This window comes from Geospiza fortis, unplaced genomic scaffold (genome assembly GCF_000277835.1).
Source record: "Geospiza fortis unplaced genomic scaffold, GeoFor_1.0 scaffold592, whole genome shotgun sequence".
NCBI lineage: Eukaryota > Metazoa > Chordata > Aves > Passeriformes > Thraupidae > Geospiza > Geospiza fortis.
In genome coordinates this window covers 403,396-421,719 of record NW_005054609.1, presented here as the reverse complement: position 1 = coordinate 421,719, position 18,324 = coordinate 403,396, and the positions used below count along the sequence as shown (strand labels likewise).

Sequence of the window (18,324 nt, the reverse complement as noted above, 5' to 3'; positions counted from 1 at the left end):
TGACTGGGATGAGGCTAGCGTTCTTGTAGGTACTAAACTGCTAAGAAGCCTAGTAGAGAAACAGGACACAGCATCCTCAAGTTTTTGGGACGATAACACAGAGGCTGAAGAGTGGGGCCAGGTGGGTTCAGAACCAGTGAAACAGCTTGATCCTAACTGGGTTTTAGTGCTTTGTCCTTGTATCTGATGTTTTTGTTCTTTAAACCTGAGTGCCAGCCTTTTTGGTATTACTGATACTAGACTAGCTGTGATGTTAGGAGTTAAAGATCCCAGGTTCCCTGGTGATGCACATGGATTGATCTGAAAACTCTCCACCCCACACCAGCCCCAGAAGAAGGATTACAGGCGCTGCAGGAAGTGGAGGGACAGCCATCCAATTAAGACTACTAGGAATTGTGTTAGGGGCTTCTTTCTGCCCAAGTGTGTGTGATGGTTTACTTGAATTGCCCCACAATATTTTCTCTTGTGGCTGCTGCATGTTTTCTTTGGGTACCTTACCTTATATTTTGATATGCAGGATGGTGAGTGGATATGGCTTGAATGTTCTCATGAGCTGTAAGCTGCTTCAAAAAGACAACTCCTTTTTGAAGAGATCAGACCAAAATCATCTCAGACTAGGCCTGTGAGAATATCTGGTATCTTTGTATTAGCTTTTGGTGCAGCTAGTAGGGATAATTCCATTTAATTATCTAGAATTATTGTGAAAATAAAAGCATTAAGATTTGTATATAAATTACTTTGTGTATGGGGTAAAGAAGATACAGCATGTTGTTAAAATACATAAGCCAAATGTTAGGTGGTAGGTTTAGACTGCAGGGAGTTTTATAAGCATTTGTAATCTTATGCCCAGAGTATTTGGGTAAAATCTGCTCAAGCATATTTCATTTTAGCATGCTTTGTCATTTTCTCGCTTTGAGAGTCTTGATTTATTTTCTTTAATATTATTACTTCTGTAGAATAAATAAAAGGGAAAAAAGCTTCCTTTGTTTAGTTTTGTCTTTTTCATCACCTTTTCATGCAAAGTATAGATTTAGTCCTTGGATCTGCTAGGGGATGTGGTTCTGATACAGCAAAGTTCCCTCCCTGATGTTATGGGTTCTTGAAGTCTAATCAACCAGTGTCTGAAGATGATGCTTCAAATTCTTGTTTTTCTTGGGCTTTACCTACAGTGTGTTTGGTTTTTAAAGAATCAAACTATCTTCCTCTGCAGATTTGGATTTGGCTGCTGCTGGAAGGAAAGAGGAGCTGTATTTATTGCATGAAAGGACACTTCTCCAGAACTGCCTGGGCTGGAGTTGGTTCTGTTAGGGAAAAGTTACCTTCCCTTAATCTTGTTCTTTCCCTCCTGTATGGCTTCATCTGCTCTTGTCCATACACTCTGGATATGTAGGAGCTTGATTTGAGCCTTCCTAGTGTCTGCAGGAGTTACCTTGGCTAATAGCAGTGAAATCAGCTAAGTCTGAAGTTATGCATTTCTTTTGCTTAATAAAACCAGGAATGAAATAAATGCTGTCATTTGCCTGCAGAATTTTGGAGTATTTGGTAGCATTGGATGTACTCAATCTTTAGAAGGCTTATTTTTCAAGAATGAGCAGTGGAAAATTCTTGAAGACTCTGCCACTCAGCTGGCAAATCTGTCTTGCTGTAATTCTAGTGGGGTTTTTATCCTCTTGTAATTGTCAGGAAGCAGCAATTCTGTTAATTAAGCATTACTGTTCTTGGAGAAGAGGATTATGCATCGAGTTCTCTGTGTTTGTACAAATTGTTTCCTCAGACACCCTAATCCAGTGTCCTGTTTGAGCTGTTAAAAGAGGGATTTAGGGAAGAAATCTTGATGCAGTTGCTCCTATATTACTAAATCAATCTGTGTTGGAAAGCTGAAATGGAGTCCTTAAAAAAAATTGTGTAGTCAATTTTTTCACTTCTTTGCATGACCAGGTGTGCTTTTGTATTTTGAATTAATCTGTGAAGCACTGTGTCAATCCAGCTGTTTTCATAATAAATATTTTTTTTTCAGGTTCACGCTTTTTAAAAAAGAGGAATAGAACAGGAAAAAATGGCAGCAGAAACTCAGACACTTAACTTTGGGCCTGAATGGTAAGTTTTGTCTGTTTTGTCAGACTCCAGAACTTGTTTAAAAGGACTTTTTTTCCTTTGGAGCAGAATTGATTATGGGACTGAATGGGATATAATACCTTTATTTTTTCCTGTTTTGCCTCAGTCCCTGGCCTGTGATCTAAAGCAATGTTATAAAATGAGTCTTCATTTTGTGAATTGGCATTGTGTATGAATTGAGTTGGGTTTTTTGTTATGTTAATGCATAATATTTACCTTGCTGCCAAGCATTTGGAGGAGGAATAATGTTTATGATCTCAGAAGTATGCACAGAATAATTGAAGATGTGCTTGTTCAGTCCTTCTGTGTGATGAATGTTAATAAGGAACTTCTTAAACTCTCCTCACTATACTTAAATCTATAGCTAAGCAAGCTTTATCTTTTCCCAGTTTTAAAAAACCTAATCCCTGTATGGAATATGGCAAAAGTGAGTTTTGTGTCAGTGTCCTGCACATTTGTATTGAAAAGTGTCAGGAAAAGAGAGCTGTTGTGTTCAAGGGAATCCATGCTGTCACATAATTTTGTCAGCTGTTAGTTTTACAGCTTGTCTGACAGGCATTGTCCTGGCTTTTGTGCAAGAGCAATTGCACAGGTGTGATTATTCAGTATTTGTTCCAATTTCTTGGTAAAGTATTGGTGAGTTCAGTTACAAACATGAATTGTGAATGGTGTGGTTTCTGAAGAGTGTTTGATGTCCAAGTGTGTGAATGGGAATGCAGAGTGGTTATAGGAAATACAGTTGCTGCATAGCATGTGATAGAACTGTTACTTGAATACATTCACTTTTGCTGACACATTTCTATACACAATATACAGAAATTGGAGAGGATTCAGTGAAGAAGCAAGACATGATTTGCAGCCTGTGAAACAATGAGAGCTCAGTCTATTTTGTTAGAATGAAAGAAGGTTAAAGAATGAATTTATCAATATCTATAAATATACCCACCAGGCAGCTATCTTGTGCTGTAGTGCTTTTCAGTGTAAGACAGACGTGATTACATTCTTGATGGATGGGAGCCAAAGTTATATTAAAAAGAGAAGGGGGAAGACAATTCTAAAAAAAACCTATGTTTCAACAGTAACTTAATTGCTGTGTCACAGTGAGGGGAGTGTCATAGTGAGTCTCCAGGTAGTTTAAAAACCAGATTAGATTATGTATGGAAACATAAAATATACTTCAATGAATTAGTGTATTTTTACAGGAATAAAGGAATATAAGATTTATAATTTTTCTTTTGGGTTGTGGTATAGTCATGACTGTCACATAAGCTGCTGTATCACTTAACAGTGAGACTCTAGGTTTGATCTGATTGGTGTTGAATGTTGCACTGAGCCATCAAATCCTTTAAATACCTATTCTGCAGGCACAATTTGTTTGGAAGTGGTATGTAGAGGAACTGCCACGGGGTGGCACCAAACTAAAAAAATAAGATCAGCTTTTGACTTGCAAATGATTTTCTTCTTTTCTGTTTAAAGGACAGTAGAACAAATCGAAGCATGTTTCAATAATTAGGTGAAAGGTGTTCTCTGAATCACTGTTTTAATTTAGAGCTACTTCCCTTCCAAGGCTTTTTGATTGCTGAGAAGAGCTTTTACTGTTCTACTTGTCTAAGTTACTCTTCAAAGAGAATGTAAGAAAATCAGCAGGGTTTTGTTTCTTTACACACATATGCTTTTGTAAAACATTCCTCAAACTTAAAAATACCAAGTATTTGGGTAGCTGAGGAAGTGGCTGTGTAGAATGAGACTAATTCACCTGCAGAATGGGCATAATGTACAGCAGTAAGATGCTACCTGCAAGAAGTCAAGTAACTTACCTGTGTGGGATGAGAAGAAACATAATAGCATATTTATGTTACCATAAATCAGATTTATTCGACTGCTGCTTCAGGTGTCTCTGAAGTAGAGTGTCACTGTATTTTTACATATCTTTTTTTAAATTTTATTTTTTCTTTTATTGATACCCAAATTAGATGTTACATGCACTCTCAAAAAATAAAAGCCATTAATTTTAACTTTTGCTAAAGAGATTTGTGGTAAGGAAGAATTCCAGAGACACAAGAAGAAACTTCTTTATAAAAATTACTGTGCTGTTCTGTTAAACTTGATGAAACATCTGAATAAACTCTTTCCTTAGCTTAATATTTGCTGCACTCTCTAGCATGGTAAGAATTTTTCTTGGCAAAGGGAAGCTGTTGTCATTAAGGTGACAAACAAAAAATCCCACTGATTTGTGTGCAGCCTGTGTGAATAGTTTAGGCAAGGCTTTAGGGGGGTATAGCTGGCATGCTGTATAGTCAGCATAAGAGTTTTCCTGGGGCAAGTTGAATTCCTTGATGTGCTCATGAGAATTCTTTTATTTCTTGCTCTGCTGGCTGTGGATGAAACAAGGGAGGTTCTTCTACTCTTCCTATTGAAGTGCTGAGAGTTTTGAAGTTAAACTGTTAATGTCTTTACTTTCAGTATTGTATTTATTTTGTTTGTGTCAAATCTATAAATGTGCAGAGGGATGGTAGCACAGGTGAAAACATCACAGTTCATTTTTATTGCTTTTCTGCTTCCTTTTAGGCTGCGAGCTTTGTCTAGTGGTGGGAGCGTGACATCCCCTCCTCTGTCTCCGGCCTTGCCCAAGTACAAACTAGCAGACTATCGCTATGGGAGAGAAGAAATGTTGGCACTTTTTCTAAAGGATAATAAGGTGAGCAGGAAGAGGAAGGTGGCCTTGTGTGTCTATTCCTAATGACAGTCTTGTCATTAGGAATAGTTGTTTGTATTTTGTGGTTATGGATGAAGAAATCACATATCCCTTGCAATCCCAGTCTGAAGAGGGCTGATTGTGGGGGTTTTCATGTGTGCACTTGTTTGATTGTACTTTTACCAGATTCAGTATATTTTTGGGGTTTTTGTTTGGTTGTATTTTTGTTTGTGTGTGTGGTTTTTTGTTGTTGTTGTTGTTTTTTGTTTTTCTTCCATTTTTGGGGTCACTTCCTATACCCCAGAGAACAAAAGTACCTGATTGCCATATTCACTCTCACTGCCACAGATGACTGAGGGTTAAAGTCGCCTTGCAGCTGTGCAGATTTGCTTGCCTCAGTAGGATTTTATTTAATGTAGTGCATAATAGTTATTTGATTCAGCTACAAAGTCAGGCAATAAATGATATGAGCAGATAATCTGAAAAAAGCAGGAGGTCTCTATCCCATCTTAAGTCAGTTCACTTTAGCAGGTAACTAGCCCAATGAGAGCAGTCCTCAGGTAGCTCCCTTCTCTGGGAATCAGGACACAGAAATGACATGTAGTGCATAAGAGCAGTATAGAAAATCAAGAACTTCCTTCTGGTTTCACTTTGAACAAAGGTTCTCAGTGATGTAAATGATGATACAAAATTTCAGAGATCTTTCAGGCAAATGATTAGTACATTTTGCAGTTGTAAACATTGGGTTTGTCTTTAGATGGTGGCAGTGGTTGGTTTATTGTTACAGTAGACCTGGAGGTCTGAATGCCCATGAGACCTTACCCTTGGGAGAGGGAGGGACTGCAAGAAATTATGTCAAGATTATGCTTTGAGCTTGGAATGGAGATGTGCACACACAGCTTCAAGTTCCTATCCTATCTTGGCTGTGCTGACATTCTTGTACAATACTGGGAGCCCTGCGTTGCTTTAATAATGGATTTAAGGGCATTGAATGTCAAAGATTTTTCTAAGTCTGTTAAGTGTGATATAGCTTAAAGCCACGCTTTAACATGCAGAATTGTCCTGTTCTACTTCAGGAAACTGTGATTTAGATCTTGATGTTATGCTTGAATAGGTCAACCAGTCAGAAGTCAGTTTTTTGCAGTTTGTGTTTGTTATGTCAGATGATGCTGAGACCTCTGTTCTTGGGGCTGATTCAGAACAACCCTCAAATATCCTGAACAGGAAGTTCTCTGATTGTTATGAATGGTCCAAAATAATATTTTCTTCCTGTGTGTTTGCCAGAAGGGCATTATGATTAGAGTATGTCTTTCTTTTGCTATCCACATGTTTCCAGGGTGTTGAATGATTCTAGTTATGAAGACTGAAAGGACTCTAGACAGTGGTTCAGGTCAGCTAGTGGATTCAATTTTAAGCTGTTGAATTTCTAATTAAAAGAGACTGACTAAAAGCAGGAAGACTTCTGCTAGCATATATCTTAAAGAAAAAAAAAGTCTTTAGTGTTATGAACTAAATATTTTTGGGGCAGTTGTCCATTGGCATAATTGGAGCTCACTTGCTGTATGTAATTGGTGGTTCTTGTCCACATTCTCAAGGTTACAACTATTGATGGAGCTTCTGATTCAAAATTAATGTTAACATGTATTTTGATTTAAGTCATTAGTGTTCTCTAGTTAATCTATACATATCGTTTCATTGTACTTGGCTTTTTTGTATGTTTTTTTGGTTGGTTTGGGTTTGGTCTTGGTTGTTTTTTTTTTTTTTTTTACTCTCCTGGTTGGTTATAAGTTGGAGTTGCTTACTTCAAATCAAATACAACCTCTATGCTGTAGGTGGCAGTTTTGTTAATTAAAAATCTGGCTATAAAAATATGTTGAAGTTAAAAGCAATAGATGAAATGTCACTTGATTCAGATTTCAGCTGCAGTGGTGTGTAAGTTTGAGTTCTGATATCTGTGGCCTTGTTGGTGTGTGATGCTTTGGATGCCTTGTTTGTAAGAATTTTTTTGAAGGTTGTAAATTTGCAGCAGAATTATACCCACCCCCTGTAAGAGTTACTGGAAGTACTGGGTAGATGGAGACAGAGTTGGAAGAATAAAAATTGTGAATCAGTGTGTGTGGCATCATCCCTGAAGTGGAAATACTTGCATGGAGTAGAATGCTCTTTTTCTTTCTTACAGATACCTTCAGACCTTCTGGATAAGGAATTTTTGCCTATTTTACAAGAGGAGCCCCTGCCACCACTGGCACTTGTACCTTTTACAGAAGAAGAACAGGTTTGTATCTTTTTTTTTCTTAATCTTTAGATTGTTACTAGTGTAAAGACATAATAAAGAGTATGCTTCCATTAAGAAAAACAACGAAATTTGAAATTAGGATATCTCAGAGTGTACTAGTTTGAAAGCAAACCGGCAGGAGATTCCAAGTCAGAATTACAGTTTAATAGGAAAATTAAAATAAAGGCAGTAGCACAGAAACTCTGATTTAAAGTGACAGAGTCAGGATACAACCTGACACTCTGCTGGACAGGGTGGTGGTAGCACTCTGATTAAATGGTGGCTGCAGTCCTGTTGGAGTGATGGATGTGGTTTTGTCAGAGCAGTGATCCTGAGGGAGGATCTGGTCCTTCTCTGGAGGTCCAGTGGTGGTTATTGAGCTCTTGTCCTCTGGGAATCCAGTGGTAGTGCTCTCCGGGTGTTCCAAGCCTCAGATTATATAAAGGTAGGAATGTTTGGTTCTTCCCCCTGGGTGGGGCACCTCACAGTGGGATGATGTAATTCTGTGAGTCATGGGGTTATTGGAGACCTTGATGGCCCTTTAGTGGAGATTGTCCCCTGGAGGGAGTTACCAGGGATGAGTCACAGGAGAGATAAAGAACACTGCCTCACCTATTTTAACAGCTTATGAAGATGGTAATAGAATACATACCTTTGGTTGCACCTTTTCATTTTAACCTAGGCTACAGAGAAAGAAATGATGAAAGCATACCGTGTCAGCATAAAGTCTAAATTTTATTCATGCTCAATTATATTGTCTTTGATTGGAAAAAATAGTTTTTATCCAGTGTTCTGTTGAGGATAGACAGGTTGTTAAATCCAGGATCACCATCTGGGAAGTGTTACCTATTTTTTAAGTATGCATCATTTTCAGATCAGTGACATTTTCTGTGGTTTTTTTACCATCTTCTCTTTGGTAACCAGAGAATCACAAAAGTGGCTAAGTTCTGTAGCCTCTGTTTTGTGTTCTTTAGAGAAATACTGAAGTTTTTTGACTGTTAACATTTATTCAGAAGATGCAGTACTGTTAACTGCTCTGTATATAAGCAGTTTCTTTTTATCTCCTCCTTTGATGTATCTATAGGTATATAACCACATAGAGATGGATGAGAGTGAGAATAGGTGCATAAGGATTCCATTTCAGGGATGACTGATCTGGGTAGTTTGAAATCTCTTGCTTTAAATTTGTTTCCTAATGGAGAAAACCACCCATTTTCTCTGGATAAGTGCCTCTGACTTTTGCCTCTGAACTGATTTCCTCTTTCTTGCTGTCAGAACTTTTGATTTTGCAGTTTCTTTCTGATTTGTCATGTTTCTTAGCACTTTTCTTACTTCATAATACTGTGGTTTGGGTTTTTGTTTCTTTTGTAATAGGAAGCTGAGTATTTTTACTGGCTGGAGTGATTTGATTTTTGCAGGGGTGGGTAGTGTTACTATTAGTTTTTTAGGATATCAGAGCATCCTTCTTCCTTTGCCTGCCCTAGGCTGTTGTGTTCTTGAATTTTTCATTCCATTTTGTGCCTGGGTATTTTGGCATATCCACTTCATCTCTTCCAGACTTCCTTCCTCTTCAGAGTTGGTCCATATTTCTTGTGTGTCTGTAGGATGCTGTTTAGGTTTTAATCAGCAGTTGGATTTGAGTTCAAGTGGGTACACTGTAAGCACTTCATGTCATAGTCTTCAAAGGTAACTGAGATTGAGACTGTGCTTTTGTGGGAAGTCTTAGCTTAGTTCCTGGAGAGAAGGGATTGAGGAGCAAGCCCCAGAAATGGTCAGCCAGACATACAGTAGCCCACCTAAATGTTGAACCTTTGTATAAATGTCTTTGGGTTTATTCTTTGCTGATACATGGTGGAGTCCTTCAGGGAGGACTTACTGCCTCTTACAGTTGAAGGGAATGCTGACTCCTGGTGTTTGTCAGGATACTCTCTGCAAGGAATAATGTGAGTTAAAGGCTATGGGATGGAAAGTGTGCAGAGTACAGATGAGATGGGATGGAAAATGTGCAGAGTACAGATGAGATGGTAAGTGCTGCTGAGCTTCAGGGATAGATGTGATCCTCTGCTGCAGTGCCCAGTGTTTCACCGGTCTTGAAAACTCCTGAGGAGTTGGTGTATCCTGTATCACTGCTTTTCCCTCCTCCTCTTCACCTGTAATCATACAGGAGCCTTTAAGCAGTTTAACAATTCTCTAAAATCTCCACAGAAATCATAATCTGGAAGAAGAAGTCCATATTCCCTTTTTAAGAAAGCTTTTCCTTTAGTGCTTGCTGGGGACCCAGAGGATGTCAACAATCTGGTCTTTCATGCCCTTTTTTCCTGTCTTCATGATTGATTTGAGGTACCAAGGGAATGGCATTTTTTAAGTTAGAAATTCTGGTGTTTGTTCCCCAAGACATAGTGTTGTTTATCATTAAGAATCGTCTTCAGAAGTGATTTTGAGGTGAATATTAATGGATTTACTGCTACTGGTGGTGCAGGAAAGTTCTTACAATTAAGATTGACAGAAGAGAGTTCAAAAGACCTTTTTATCCCCTCCATGAATACTTAGGATAGAATTGTTGTCACAGAACTTGAGGGGCAGGGCTTTGGGAGTCCTTAGAGAAGAGGCTGATCAGAGCACTGGTATTTTGGTGGAGTGTTCAGTTGCAGCTGAGCCTGTCAGGATTACTTTGGCCTTAGATTCAGACAAATTCCTGTGGTATTGTGCACCTGATGGCACTGCAGTTGTATGTGTACTATGGGAAGAACTTGTCTCAAACTGAATTAAAGATGTATTATCTAGAAATGGATGACAGATCATGTCAGCTATATTAATTTGAACTTAAATGTGTTTAGTTTTGTAGTATTTAATTGGATACTTTAGGCTACAGCGTTCCCTGTAACAGGACATGGATATGCTTTGGATGGAATTGCTGGTTCTTTTCATCTAAAATGTTACTTTTCTGAAGATTAAGTTGTTGAGCTAACCTAGAGTTCAGCTGATTCACTTAATGTAATGAAATACAATATATTTACGATCGCAGATTGGTCTAAGATGTGTTTCCAAGGTAGTGTTTGTTGAAGCAAAGGAGATTTCTGCAGGTGGCTTTAACGGAGCTTCCCACCAAGGAGCACTGACAATGTGCAGCAAATGTTCCTTTGCCTTTCTTACTACTCCTGTTTTTGCTATTTGCTTTAGGGAAGAATTTGGTTGTCTTAATCTTACCTGCTTGCATAGTAAGAGGGGCTCAAACTCTTGCTGGATATAATAGAGATCCTCTTGTGTCCTCCTTGGTTATTTTCCTGACCTCTGTTTCCTGAGACATCTTCATTTGCTGCTGAAGCTCTTTTGTGGCAGCTTTGTTCTTCAGTCTGCATTGTCAGCATTGATCATTGGAGGAATACACTGATCAATAGTAGGGCAATTTTTGCTTTTTTGACTTTGCTTTTTTACTTCTTACTGTGATCTTACCATGTGGGCCATTACCGCTATGCCTTCACTGCAGCAGGCTCTACAGTGGGGAGGGAGAAGTTGCTCAGAGTTCAGGCAGACAAGTCAATTTAAAAATGAATTAGAAAAGAAAATAAGATCATTATTTTGTTTTTACAGGAAGAATAAAGCATAAAAAAAGAGGACTCTCCTACGCAAGACAGTGATTCTGATAAATAACTTAAATATGTTTTTGTAGTGAAATGTTTCAGCGCTTCACAAAAAAAGCAGAACTATCAGCACCCAGAAAGGTGGTGGTTTGCTCAGAGGCAGATGGAGGTAGTTCCTTTTCACTTGCAGTTGAAATGGTTGCTTTAAACTTTAAGAGTTAGCTCAGAAAACAGATTTGCTGGAGGCTGACCTTGCTTTTTTGCCATGCATGACTGCATTTTTTCTTTCCCCTCAAGTCTAATTAGTTACCAATTCTTTCTTGAAGGAAGATCTACTTTTGTAGGGAGCACATATCAAGCAGTTTTTGAAATGTTTCTGTAATGTATTAAATCTCCTGTTGGCTTTGATGTTAGTGATTTAGATTTTAAATAGTATATAATCACTTGTCTCATTGTTCTCTGAAGACCTTCAAAGTCATAGTCAATTCAGATGAGTTGATGTAAGCACCTTGCTAGCTATAAGTTCTTTCCAAGAAGCCTGATATAACAACTGTTTGGAGTCCTTTGCATTCTAATTATTCAAAACTTGCATTCAGAAAGTGTGTGTCAGTTCAGGTTTTCTTGTTAATGTTTCTGTACATGCTTCTGAATTCTTTGGCCCAGTTTTCCAAGTATTTGTGCTCAGAGAATAGGGTGACAGTTGGTTATATTTATCCATTCTTTATCGAAATAGCTTTTTCTTTTAGCAATTGTTTCATATTAGGCTAAAGTTGAATTTTACTGGTGTTTATTTTCTTATGAAAATGAGTGTCACTTAAGTTTCAGAAGCCCTAAGTACGCTTAGTTTTTCCTAAAATATGTTACTCTTGTGATATTTAGAGAATAAAAAGGCTTACTTCTCTAAAGGACATTGGTAAATATAATTTTATTCAAGTTCTCTTGGTCTTTACATGTTCCTGCTTTGCTTAAGCAAGTTTAGAATTGGTATTAGTTATTGGTGTCAGGTATAGGCAAATGCCAGTCTCTTTTTGCAGCGGAATGTGTGTTTAACACTGCTGATGTTCTGATGGTTTTTGGTATCACCTGAAAAAGGAGTAGCTGTTCAAATGCTTACTTCAGAGCATCGAAATCTCAGCTAAGTAACTTGGAAATGGTAATATTGACCAAGATCCTTTTATAGACTGCTTCAGCTGCTCACATGTGCATGGAATCCTTTTCCTTTGCAGTATTAATTGTAGAGAATATGTAATAAAAACAAAGCCTAATTTAAGAAAATGGTAAATGTTTGTTTTTTCTTTTTGTTTTGTTTGGTTTTTATTATTTATTTGTGTATTTGTGGTTTCTTTCTGAAGGTTTTCCCAGTCAAATCTGACCTTGACTCTTTCTTTTTGGCAGAGAAATTTCTCGATGTCTGTAAACAGTGCTGCTGTCCTGCGATTGACGGGACGTGGAGGAGGAACGGTGGTGGGGGCTCCTCGAGGTCGAAGTTCCTCTAGAGGTCGAGGTGAGCTGCCCATGGGATGTGCTGCAATGGATCCAGGGGATCCAGGTCAAAGCTGCTCAGAGATACTAAGTGGAGCTTGGCTAGAGCCATGTGTTCTTTTTGCTTAAAGCTTTGAAACCTTTCCATCAAGGTGGCGCTGGAGAATGTATATTGTGTTCAGTGATGATTCTGCACATCTTGGCACACAACTGGTGTCTCTGTTATGTGCCTTTGCCAGGTTGGTGGGCGGGAAACCAAAAGGGAAAGGTAGTTTCGGGGTGGAATATGAAATTCTTTGAAATAACTTTATTAAAAGCATAAAACCAATTTATAGAGAGAGGGTAGGAAAAAAATCTATGAATGTACTTAAAACATCATGGTTGTAGTTGGTTGGGTTCAGTATTCTGAAAAGCCATCTTCATTTTTTAACATCTTGAGTGTAAACAGTTAATGGAAGGATGTAATTGAATTTGGGAGACATTTGAGTCTTTCCAGTTCTGGTGCATCACTGTAGTTTTCTCATCCAGAATCACCTGAAACATTTGCAAATGAATGGAGAAAATGTCCTGAGGCCATATTGCTAAAGCCAAACCAAATAGTTAAACCCAGAATTTAGCTTAGCAATTCCTTTTCAATGTGTGCACTTCTGTGAACTCTTTTTGGGGGACTTCATATATAAATAGGATGGGCTGCATTTAGAATACTAGGAAGCTAGTAACTTGGAAATACTGAGTAAATAATCTTGTAACCTCTGTCTTTGAAGGTGCTTAGGTGAGATTTCTCTTAGAGCCATTTTTAATTTAATTTTACATGCCCTTAACGGGTGGTATTTTCAATAAGATCTTCAGAAAGTACTTCATATATAATTAGATGCTTGACAGAATTTTGCTTTGACTTAAAGTGTTCTCTCATTTCTGTTCTCATTCCTTAATCCTGCTTTCTTTTTAGTTTACATCTCTCAGATATTTGTAGATTGTTTTCTGTCTTCTTGTGGTTGCTTCCCAACTAAGATATGAATTTAAAGCTTTATGAGACTATCACTAGATTTTCCTGTTGCTTCCCCTTCATTTGCCATTGTAGTTGCACAAATGCTCAGGTTTTCATTAAAAAAACGTGTGCATATATATATATATAGATGTGTGTACTAATTTGGGAGTTGTTGCTTTTCTGTTTTATTTTAATGTGTGTGTTTCTATCACCTGTGTTTCACTTTTGCTAGGAATACATATTGGCTGGTTTTTTTAGATGCACCAAGACATAATTCTGCAAATTAAATTATTGCTGCTTAAAATTTGTTGATTTGAGATCATACACCCACTAGTGTGCTCTCTAGTTTCAATATCAAGATACTTTGATGATTTGTAATTTGGTAAACCCTTTATTTTGCTTTCTTTTGTCAAACTTCTGTGTTTTCTTGCTGCACTATTAACAATGTCATCCTTATGCAGTGAGCAGTGGGTTGTTTTTTAATTGCCCCCACTAGTTTCAATGAGGCTGTTAGGCTAAATGTGGCAGAATGTGGCTTCTAACCCAGTAATTCTATTATTGAATCTACTCGTATGCATGACTGTTTTGTTTGGCAGTAAAGTTTGATTCCTTACATTAATGCATGCAGTATTAAGAGTGTTTGAAAGCTGCTGCGTGTATTCCTGGTTTCCCATAGTTCATTTTTAAGATTTGTTAAGAAATACTAGAAAGAACTTTGTTGCAAAATTAATCGTTTTCACTTCCATTTTTGTTTATCCTAGTTTGATCTTTTAAGGTGTGGGAATTGTTATATGGTGTGCTTCTTAGGCTGTTCTGACTAAGCTGTAGAGGACATCTGCAGTAAATCTCTTCAGCTTTCTAAGCTTTCCTTCTTTCATTGATCCTGGTTGCTGCTTGTTTCTTCCACACTTCCCCCTCTTCTTCCCATGAGCAATTACTGTTGGGTTCTAGGCATGATGAGTCTTCCCAAAGTTTTTATATCGCAGCAAAGAAATTAAGGCTTCTGCCAGGACAAAATGGTACCATTTTCATAATTATACAGATGATGCTGTTGTAGTCAAGGACTTTTTTCCTATAGTGATTTATGAAAATTCAATAGAGGACTGCTGATGTTTGCAAAAACATTGCTTGCAAGTAGTAGGGTTTAAATGCAATTTTGTTTTTTCAGGTTACAGTGAAAAGGACTTGAAATTTCTTGGGAGTTTGTTCACTAAATGAGCTGCCTCGCTTAACAGTTGGAAAACATTCTTATTGCACTGCAGAATTGCCGGGGTTCAAAAGGTTTTGTGGTGTTTTCCATGAACTTTACACAGTTGTATGCAGCAAAGCTGCTGCCGAGTCAGTGTGGGCTTCAGCTTTACCAAAATGAGATTTCTGTCTTGAAGGGACTTGCACCACAGCAGCTTTATAGAGGAATTTGCATGCGTGATTAGATTTGTTAATGAAGTTCCCTGACTGAGGCACAAATCACAGAATTGTGTTCCAGCATTTGAGAGCACGAGAACCAATCTGTGCTGGGTTGGCAAGGGAAAGAAATGCTGGTAAAGGAGTGTTATGGGTAGAACTCTAAATGGCATTCACTTACCAGTATTTAAAACTGCAAGATAACACTCAGTAAATATTCTCTGGGTGGTCACCCCAACTTTTACTGAAAATGCTTATGTTATGATGATGAGAATGTGATTACTATGTGGAAATTGCTTTGATTTTTGGTTTGTTGGTTTATTTTTCTTTTAAATGAAGTTGTCCTCTCTGAAGAAACCAAGTACTTGCACGTGACTCTTTTCTAATTGACTTGTTTTCCTGGTAGCTCCCTGTGGTGTGCAGTTAAGCCCTGTGCTTTGTGCTGGCAGGACTGGAATGTCAACATTCATGAATAAGAGCCTTGGATGAGGAGAGATTTAAATAGTCCCTGGAATGGGCTGTAAGCTTACAGACACTTTGTTTTGTAGCTGTTCTCCCTTTTGGTTAAGGCTGTTATGAAGGGTCCTTTGCTTCCTATTAGAGCTCTTTCCCCACCCACCCTCTGTGCCCTTTGTAATCTGTTTTTGCTGCTGTTGGAAAGTGTGTCAATGGTGTGAAAGTGTAATGTTTGCATATCTAAACAGCAGTAGTTGAACTACAGTTATTTTGTTTTTCCCAAACAGTATTATGACTGTGATTGTAGATCCTAAACTCCAGTTATGGTGTAATTTCAAGAATTTGCTTCTTGTATTCTGTAAGGCTTTAGATTTTTTTGTAATGATAATTGTAATGACAGTTTGTGCTGCTTATTACACTCCTGCTTATGTCTTACATTTTTACTTAAATTCGAACTTGTCTATTTTTCAGGTTAGAGACTTAGCTGTTATGATTGCAATGTCCAGTGGATTGATGTCCTCATCCTGAGGTTTTTGGGAAATTACTGAAATACAAATGGCACATTTGCTCCACTCTGTTATTAAATGGAAGGGTTTATTGACATTTATTGACTTTGCATTCAGTACTTTGTGCAACATATGCACTTAATCTGCTGCTTCTGTGCCAGGTATTTTTTTTCAGAAGTGGCATTCTGTTTAAAATAAGCCAGGGAGTGCAGAAGCAGAAGGTCAGGTGGTGTGCTTACATGTGCAGTTTTATCCTCTCTGCAGGCATTTCTCTTGCATTCTGTAACCAGCATTAGCTGTGCCCTAGTGTGCACTTTCAGGTCAGACTCACCCACATGGTACTTGCTGAATGACTGACTTTGCACACCACAGTTTCCCTTGACTGGCTGCTTCTCTTCTGTAGCTTCGTAGGATCTGTTTGATGCTTCCCACACCGTCGTCTGCTTGGTGGCTGCTGGGGCTGCACATGTGCTTCTGCTTGTTGGATTGGCCCATGTTCTTTCCACACATGGGTGGGGTGGCAGCACAGCCAGGGCAGATGTGCTTCAGTAGCCCTGTCCAGTATTATGTGGCATCACTGCAGCTGGCAGCTGAGTGCTGTGACCCCACAGGCAGCCTTAACCTGAATGTCTAACATAGTAGTTTGGACATTTTACAAAGTTATCTTTTAATTCAGACCATTTTGGTGGCTGAGCACAACTGAAATACAGATGGACCACCATACAGGGGTGGGGAGTGGGGGGAGGTTTCTCAGGCTGTGATTTCCCATACTTTTAAATGGCCATCAGCCATGCTGCTGGGAAAACAACTGATTCTTGCTCTTGTACAGGACACTTGCTTTGTTTGCTGGTGAAATGTCCTGTATCACTCAGGCTTTGGCTCTGGTGGTGTGCGGCTGCTCCCAGTGTGCAGCATGCACTCACCCTTGCAATAGGAGCTCTGCAGTGGTGCTGCTGCTCACTGTACAAGCCTGCTTTGTTTTTGTTGGGAAAGTGTAACTTCCCACCTCTGCTACCTCAGAGACAGGAGATGAGTCAGTGCCTTTGTTCTGTTTTGACTCTATGAACTGCTTTTGCTTTATTATCTCTTGTGAGAGGAAGGAAGACAGCTTTCCTGTAGTGAAGAAATTAGGCAAAGATTGTATTGGGTGAACTGCTGAAACTTTCTTGGCTTTTATTTGTGAAGAGTAAAAACTTGGAGTTCTTTTCTGGGATTTTAGGGGACCCATGATGTTTTAACTGGATAAACATCATGCTCTTTTGATGTTGTATCACCTCTTCCTGTTTCTTGCAACTTGTTTTATTATAGTCAACCTTATTGTATCAGACTTGCCCTAGTGAAGATGTTTCTAATAACTCTCCTAGGTCTGATGCTAATTTCTCCTCTCTTACCTTGAGTGCTCAGTCAGTCAGTGCTCTGCCTCTCCCTGAGTTCGTGTAAAAGCATCTACGCTGGATATGGCATGGGCTTGCTCATCTCCAAGGTTACCATAGTCTAGCAGCAGCTAAAAGAAGGCATCTTGGCAAGAGAATAAGGACTGAAGGTGGAGAGGCTCAGCTGCCACATGTTTGCAGCTCAGCATATTTCCTGAACCAGATGTGGCCTCCATTAATAAATTTTGTTTTTCTTTTTTGAGTTTGTCTAGTCTTCATCTGAACTTAGGCATCCTCAAAACTCTGTGGTAAGGAAAGCTGCATCTCTGTGATTCTGGGAGATCTGTCACTGATCAACTTTGCTGGTGATAGAACAGGATAGTTTGTCTAAAGGGAATGTTAAAATTGTTCCTTATGCACCCTGCCACCTGTTCTGCCTGATACAAAAGCAGTTGTGTATTTAAAGACCCAGCGAGATTATCCATGGATCACTTTTCTTTCTCTCTGCCTGAAAAGCAGTTTTCTGCCCTTTTTACCTACCACCCCTTCTAAGAGATTTGGTATGGAATAGTAGAGAAACTGTTGCAACTGTCTTGATTATTTTAAATTTCTCTGGTCATAAGATACTGAAACATGGTATGATTCCTTGATATATCCAGGTGTCTTTAGATTTTAAATGTAGAGGCCTTTTATTACTTTCTTCAGAAGACTGCAAGAACTGCAGTCCAATCTGAAGGTGTTTGTTTCCTGTTTCATTTGGGCATTCTGTCTTACTTCTGCAGATATCTGGCAAGGTTTGCACCTTGTACTTTGAGATGTTTTTTTCCTTGAAGCCAGGAAGAGAGAAATATGAAAAGATAGATGTTTGAGGTACTTATCCAGCCTAGAATTCCTGTTACCAGGTGCTTTTTCGGTTTTAAACTTGACTGTAGAGTCTACATGTGTATGTAGGCAAGGCATTATCCTGACAGCAAGCTGATAGATGTTCCACTTGTTCATCTTCTTTCCATGAGATCTTGAAATGGTAAATTAGTTGCTTAGAAACCTGCCATTTCTTCTGCTGGTGCACTGTGTGAAGCTGTGTTTGTCTTTTGTAGATCTGGAAACTTCACCCCATCCGTTAATCTAAGCAGTGCTGGAAGTTGTTTTGACGGGCTGGGGATGTATGTGGGTGTTGTTTTCCTGTTGTGTAGGGCTTGTTTTCTTTTACCCAAACACCCCATGCCTTTTCAAGCCCTGAAGATGTGCTTTGAGATGCTTTGCTTGAGGATCTGTCTGTAACTTTTTGGCTTGAGGCTTGGTACTTGGTAGCTGCCTGTAGAGAACCATTTACTGGGAAGATCAGTAGGATAATTTTAAAGCTATAGTTAATGTCCTTCTTCATTCTGACCTGCTTATAACCATCCTGTGATCCTTCTTTTCTTCCCACTGATCCTGGGGGAGATTTTT

The 18,324-nt window shown here is 38.7% G+C and overlaps 1 protein-coding gene across 10 annotated transcripts in view; it reads left to right on the top strand.

The window, feature by feature from the left end:
• Positions 1–18,324, top strand: part of GIGYF2 (GRB10 interacting GYF protein 2) — a 75,194-nt gene that overhangs the window by 9,477 nt on the left and 47,393 nt on the right. For all 10 annotated transcript variants that reach the window (XM_031064622.1, XM_031064621.1, XM_031064625.1 and 7 more), the window contains 4 exons: positions 2,018–2,097; positions 4,684–4,813; positions 6,990–7,085; positions 12,062–12,170. In XM_031064622.1, the coding sequence (XP_030920482.1) occupies positions 2,057–2,097; positions 4,684–4,813; positions 6,990–7,085; positions 12,062–12,170 (376 nt within the window). In that variant the 5' untranslated portion in view covers positions 2,018–2,056. The remainder of the gene's footprint in view (positions 1–2,017; positions 2,098–4,683; positions 4,814–6,989; positions 7,086–12,061; positions 12,171–18,324) is intronic.